Consider the following 7485-nt stretch of genomic DNA (forward strand, 5'->3'; position numbering starts at 1 on the left):
ACACCTGTAATCCCAGCACTTTGGAAGGCTGAGGCAGGAGGATAGCTCGAGTTTAGGAGTTTAAGACCTGGGTGAACAACATAGTGAGACCTCATTTGTATATAAAAAAAAAAAAACCCACAACCGAAAACTAGCCCTACTCTCCATATTAGAGATTTAGATACAGGAAAAGAAGAAAAGAAAAGAAATCTATGGATGATTAATCTCACAAAACAGTTTCAAAAGGTTTTGTTGGGGGGAGAGAGATGTTTTCTAGAGCCTCCTGAAATAGTTTAGAAATATTTTAAAACATTATATCCTATGAAGTAATTTTCAGGCCTCAATTCCTTTTATAACTGCTTACTCTGTAACATTTTCTTAAAGGATTATCATCTGTGCCACGGTTTTCAATATTTTTCTCCTTTAAAAAGTCAAATAAAGGCTTTGCTGAGCTGTGTCTTTATTTCAGTAATATCTTGCAGATACCCATTACTTTTAGTGGTCAAACATTTAGAAAATAACTCAGATATCAATAAATTCAAGCAAATCTAACCTCTATAAAGCAATAAATATGATATATCTTCCTAAACACCAACTCACTTAGGAAATCAATTCCTTGATCAACGATCTATGAGTCATTACCTGAAAGCACAGGGCAGATTAAATAAAAGTTTTTAGCACCTAAATGTTTTTCCCTCCCATTATTTGAGTTGATTGGTAATTTCAAAATCTGTCTCCTATCATAACAAAATCTATGTCTCCTATCATAACAAAAGTAGCCATAATCAAAAATTGTTTTAACCACCACTGGGAGGGTATACTTTAGTTCTAAACTTTAGTTCTTTAGTTTTTTACTGTGTGCCATGACATACAGATGGCATAAAGCCATTAATTGCCTTGATGTGTGCTTAAATAGCTTTTAAATAGGGGGAATATTTTGAAGAAAATGAACTCTATTACTGAATAATAATCATACTGCATGCTACTTGTGCTCCCTATTTTCTTTTGCCTTGAGGAATAGCTATGTGTACAAGTATCTGCGTGATGCAGTAGAAGTGAGTATCTTCGTTCCATTTACTTGGATAAGGAGAGAAAAGAAATACTTTACACACTATACGGCAATACTGCATACTCAAGGAACATACCTGCCCTGGAATAAGTGTTCGATGAGGGATATAAACACGTTTTTCTCCTAGGTGGTCTTATTTCTTTCATACTTTTCACTGTGTGGTGCATCCCTGTGTTGAGTAGAGTTCTAGTGTTTAAAAACTGTTTTGTTTTGTTATAATCATTATTTTTATTTTAAAATAAAAATAAAAATTTTAAGATGAAGTCCCACTCTCTGCTCACTGCAACCTCCACCTCCCAGGTTCCAGCGATTCTCCTGCCTCAGCCTCCCGAGTAGCTGGGATTACAGGTGCCCACCACCACACCTGGCTAACATTTTGTATTTTTAGTAGAGATGGAGTTTTACCCTGTTGGCCATGCTGGTCTTGATCTCCTGACCTCAAGTGATCCACCCACCTCAGCCACCCAAAGTGCTGGGATTACAGGTGTGAGCCACCGTGACTGGCCTAGAAAATGTTTTGTATTGTATTGTTTTGTTTTGTTCCATACAACATGGCAGACTAGATCATCTGGCGCTCAACTGAGGAAATGGTGATTGGTTCCAACAATGGGGAAAGAAACTGGCTATGATGGACTTAACGAATGAGAGGTTTGCTGTACCTTTCTAAGGGATTTTTCAAGAGTAATTTTGACCATCCCAGATCTTCACCTTATGTGCTGACTTTAGAACCTATCTCCACATAATAAAGGTTTCATTGTTATTTATATGTGTTTTTATCAATTGCAACAAAAAATATCACAAATGATTAACATTTTCTTATAACCTGTCCTGTAAGTTCTCCATCTTACCTAGATACCTGCACATATGTAACTGCCTTTACTTATTCAAAATAGTAATTTTTTGTTTGCTTGTTTTGTGGAGATGAAGTCTTCTTCTGTTGCTCAGGCTGGAGTGCACTGGCGCGATCTCAGTTCACTGCAAACTCTGCCTCCCAGGCTCAAGCTGTTCTCCTGACTCAGCCTCCTGAGTAGCTGGGATTACAGGTGTCTGCCACAATGCCCAGTTAATTTTTGTATTTTTAGCAGAGATGGGATTTCACCGTGTTGGCCAGGCTGGTCTCAAACTTCTAACCTCAAGTGATCTGCCCACCTTGGCCTTCCAAAATGTTGGGATTAAAGGCATGAGACACTGCACCCAGCCTTAAAACAATAATTCTTAATGTACTTATGGACACTATTTTATAAACTCAAACCTGTAAAAGGTTTTGATATATGAGAAAATTTTTGGACTGGGCGGGGTGGCTCACGCCTGTAATCCCAGCACTTTGGGAGGCCGAGATGGGTGGATCACCTGAGGTCAGGAGTTCAAGACCAGCCTGGCCAACCTGGAGAAACCCCGTCTGTACTAAAAATACAAAAATTAGCTGGGTGTGGTTGATGGCAGGCACCTGTAATCCCAGCTACTTGGGAGGCTGAGGCAGGAGAATCACTTGAACCCGGGAGACGGAGGCTGTAGTGAGCCAAGATCGCACCATTGCACTCCAGCCTGGGAGACAGAGTGAGACTCGGTCTCAAAAAAAAAAAAAAATTCCATTGAATACATTACAGCAGCATCATACCATGTACATGTGAAAATAAAGCCTTTTGAAATATTAACCCTACTTTGCATTCATTAAATTTTTCCTCAGGCATTTTTTCTGTATACTAGTCATAGCTGTCACCATTTTGTTTCATAATTGTGTTTAGAATGATTCCTTTCTACAGAGATACACTTTGTCTAGGAATATGCATTATTTACTAAAGAGATATGCTTTCTCTGTTCTTGAAGCATGAAGACTTCTTAGTCTTTACTCACTTTCGACATAGGAACAGAAATATTTATCTGCTATAAGAAAAACAGGCTTGGCATAGTGGTTCACACCCATAATCCCAGCACTTTGGGAGGCCATAGCTGGGGAATCACTTGAGCCCACGAGTTCAAGACCAGCTTGATAGTGAGCAACAAAGCAAGAGACCCTGTCTCTACCAAAAAAAAAAAGAAAAAAATTTAAATGAGCTGGGCATGGTGGCATGTGCCTGTAGTCCCGGATACTCAGAAGGCTGAGGTAGGAAGACTGCTTGAGCCCAGAAGGTCAAGGTTGCAGCAAGCTATGATTGCACCACTGTACTCCAGCCTGGGTGACAGAGCGAAACTGTCTCAAAAAGAAAAAAGAAAAGCAAAGCAATACATAGCAGCCTCCTTGCTCTTCTTCAAATATGGCAGACATGCTCCAACCTCAGGTCCTTTCTACCTGCTTAGAATTCCTTTCCTTCAGATTCTTGAATGGCAAGCTCTGTGACTTCCTTTAGGTCTTTACTCAAAATTTACCCTCTCAGTCAGGTCCTTTTCTAAAATTTCGATTCCACTTCCAATGCACATGAACTTCATATCCCCCTTCTCTGCTTCATTGTTTTTACCTCAGCACTTATCACTAACAGATATTTTACTTATTTATCTTATTTATTGTCTGTCTCCCTGATACAATGAAAAAGGTAGAAGTTTTGGCTGTTTGGTTCACTCCTGTATTCTCAAAACCTAGATTAACACCTGGCACATAATAGGCACTAGAAAAATATTGGTTAAATGAAGAGTACATTAATGAATGAAGACCAAACACTCAGTCTCTCTTTTATTTATTTTTAATTTTTGAGACAGGATCTTGCTCTAGTGACCAGGCTGGAATGCAGTGGTGCGATCTTAGCTCACTGCAGCCTTTACCTCCCAGGGTCAAGTGATCCTCTTGTCTCAGCCTTCCAAGTAGCTGGGACTATATATAGGCCCACACCACCACACCTGGCTAATTTTTGTATTTTTTTTTTTTTTTTGTAGAGATGGGGTCTCATTATGTTGCCCAGGCTGATCTGCTTGCCTTGGCCTCCCAAAGAGATGGGATTACAGGTGTGGACCACCGTGCCCAGCCTCAGTCTCTTTTTTAAGTAAGAGCAACCATATTTTGTCTTGCTGGATGTGGTCTAGATTTCCTGATTTTCCAAAAGTCTGAATTTGTAATGTAAAATTTCTCAATATGTAAATATTGGTTCCAACATTTTTTTTAAATGTATGTTTAAAAAACACATTTACATTAGACTGTGGGTTGCCTCTTAATGTGCAATATACCCTCTTAAATTAGTAATCTCCAACCTCATCAATCCTGTCTGTTATTCATACAAAAATCATTCACTGATAGCATGTCTTTTGCAGTAACATGGATGGAGCTGGAGGCCAGTATCCTAAGTGAAAGAACTCAGAAACAGAAAATCAAATACCACATGTTCTCACTTATAAGTGAGAGCTAAATAATAGGTACACATGTATATACAGAGGGAAATAACAGACACTGTGGACTCCAAAAGGGGTAGGGTTGGGAGGGGTGAGGGCAGAGAAATTATTTATTAGGTACAATATTCACTATTCAGGTGATGGGCACACTAGAAGCCAAAACCTCACCATCACACAATATGTAACAAACTTGCACCTGAAACCCCCTGAATCTATTTTTAAAAAATCATATATCATTGTTTACTTATACCACAGAGCCCCTATTATTATTGAGCTAGCTGCTTTCTCTGGAGGAGAAGTCAATATATATGTAAAACTTATATAGGTAAAGAGAAAAAGGCTAGGCAGAATTACATTTGCCAGGCATTTATCTCTCTTCTGCTTCCATAGTACTTAACACTTTTGTCTCTAGAATTGTATGTATAGGGGTGAACAGTGACCTCAGATTATAAAATACAGTATGTAAAAATGACTATAAACTTCTGTAATTTCTTTTCAATCAATTCACTGATCATTAAAAACAGACTATTGAATTTTAGGATTAAGAGATATCAGCTGTCTAAGAACAAAGCATTTTCTCATTTATCATCTTGTTATAACTAAGCCTTATTTTTCTCATTAGAGAAAAATGCTGGCTGGCAGTGTTTTCCAGACTTGACTTAGCATATTACTGCCATCTAATAAGAATGCCAAACCACAGCTTTCTCCTAGCACTTATGTGGCAAAAGTGCTAGTCCTCTCATCTGTCTCTGCCTTTTGTTCTCCATATTCCTACCCCAGTAGTGTAGATCAAGAGAAGCACTTGACGAAGAGTTTGAATTTAAATGATTAATTCCTGACACACTAGGCTAATGCCTAGCTCATTTGATCACATTTGATAGACTGCAATTGTTTTCCTTTTTCCTCTACTTTTTCATTTATTATTTTTTTCTAAGAAATTTTCTTCCCCCTATCTGCCCCGTAGGTCTGACAAAAGAAACAGAAAGAGGTGGGGGCAAAGGTGAAAGGCATGTCTCCATCAAACTCATGAACTGATTTTGTGCCTTTTGATGAGACACCATGATAAGCATACTAAACAGTGAAAAGAAGTCCTTACTCTATCATGAACTTGCTCTGTGACCTCAGATATTTCACTTCCTTTCTCTTGGCTGCAGTTCTTCATTTGTGAAATAAGAGTGCTAAAGAAGTTCAAGGTTTATTTCCCACTCTGAAAGGATTTAAAATCTACTTGGGAAAATAGGTATAAAGACATGAAACATCAACAAGTAAGAATAATAAAACTTCAACTGTCACCTACACGGGAATGAATCTAAGCTTTCTACATAGTATGAAGATTTTCAGTATTTCATCAGCTGTACCAGGTCTTCTAATGTCCCTCCTTAGTAGGAAATTCCCAGCGAATTACCTATAAATGTACATTGTTTAGTCAGGTAACGTTTTAAATTTTAATTTATTTTAAGTTCTGGGATACATGCGCAGGATGTGCAGGTTTCTTACTTAGGTAAACATGTGCCATGGTGGTTTGCTGCACCTATCAACCCACCTAGGTATTAAGCCCCGCATGCATTAGCTATTTGTCCTGATGCTCTCCCTCTGACCTGCGTTCTCATTGTTCCATTGTTCAGCTCCCACTTACAAATAAGAACATGTGGTGCTTGGTTTTCTTTTCCTATGTTAGTTTTAGTCAGCTAAATTTTCACATTTAAAAGTACACTTTTTAAAAAACCCATTACTAAGTTCATTAAATTCAAAGTTGACATATAGTTTTGAAGAAGTGGGGCCCTAATTTTGAGGGAGTAAAGGTTTTTGTTAACATCTTGATTCTAGTCAGAAGATAACAGATTAATCACTTGTTTAGGTGGGAACTTAATAGATGAGTTCTAGCTTAAGAAAATGAGGTGATGGAGCAAACAATAACAAATGCTTCCTTCTAGGGAGGCAGTCTAATTTAGTAGTTCTTAAAGTGTGGTTTCCAGTTATAAAGATTGTAAATTTCTCTGGAATATACAATGAGGTCTATCTCTTAGACACTTGAATATAGAAAATGGGAACAAAATGATAAACTCTAAAGCCAGACATGTCTATACAACTATATAACATAAGAATATTATAAATATTACATATAGATTGTATATTATAATACATAAAAATGTATATACATCTTTACACACACTGAAATGTGTTCATATTGGCTAGGTGCGGTGGCTGACATCTGTAATCCTAGCACTTTGGGAGGCTCAGGCGAGCAGATCACCTGAGGTCAGGAGTTCAAGACCAGCCTGGCCAACATGGTGAAACTCTGTCTCTACTAAAAGTACAAAAATTAGCCGGGTGTGGTGACCCATGCCTCTAATCCCAGCTACGAGGATGGCTGAGGCAGGAGAATGGCTTGAATCCAGGAGGTGGAGGTTGTGGTGAGCTGAGATTGTGCCACTGCACTCTGGCCTGGGCGATAGAGTGAGACCCCCTCAAAAAAAAAAAAAAAAAAATAGCTGGGCGTGGTGGCTCACGCCTGTAATTCCAGCACTTTGTGGGGCCGAGGTGGGTGGATTACCTGAAGTCAGGAGTTTGAGACCAGCCTGGCCAACATGGTGAAACCTCGTCTCTACTAAAAATACAATAAATTAGCTGGATGTGGTGGTAGGCACCTGTGACCCCAGCTACTTGGGAGGCTGAGGCAGGAGGATTGCTTGAACCTGGGAGGTAGAGGTTGCAGTGAGCCGAGATTGCACCGTCACACTCCAGCCTGGGCAACAAGAATGAAACTCCACCTCAAAAAAATAAAAAATAAACATAAACAAAATGTGTTCACATTGATCTTAATTTTTATGAGTGAAAAATATATACCAATATTTATTATTTTTATTTATAAAAGTTTTATCGTTATGTTTTCAAATCATTTTTATTTGCTGAACAAACTTTGATTATCACTAACACTATGAAAAAAAATCATACTAGGAATTATTATCCTACTTTTTTTTTTGGAGACAGAATCTTGCTGTGTTGCCTAGGCAGGAGTGCAGTGGCGCAATCTCAGCTCACTGCAACCTCTGCCTCCCTGGTTCAAGGGATTCTAGTGTCTCAGCCTCCCAAGTAGCTGGGATAACAAGCACATACCA

At 38.6% G+C, this 7485-nt stretch overlaps 1 protein-coding gene across 1 annotated transcript in view; it reads right to left on the reverse strand.

Moving 5' to 3' along the window:
* ORC3 (origin recognition complex, subunit 3) overlaps positions 1 to 7485 on the reverse strand; it is a 61284-nt gene that overhangs the window by 32493 nt on the left and 21306 nt on the right. The window contains 2 exon segments of the mRNA XM_011984454.1: positions 3388 to 3403; positions 5081 to 5119. Coding sequence (XP_011839844.1) covers positions 3388 to 3403; positions 5081 to 5119 — 55 coding nt within the window.

The sequence above is a fragment of the Mandrillus leucophaeus genome, unplaced genomic scaffold (genome assembly GCF_000951045.1).
Source record: "Mandrillus leucophaeus isolate KB7577 unplaced genomic scaffold, Mleu.le_1.0 Scaffold268, whole genome shotgun sequence".
Lineage (NCBI taxonomy): Eukaryota > Metazoa > Chordata > Mammalia > Primates > Cercopithecidae > Mandrillus > Mandrillus leucophaeus.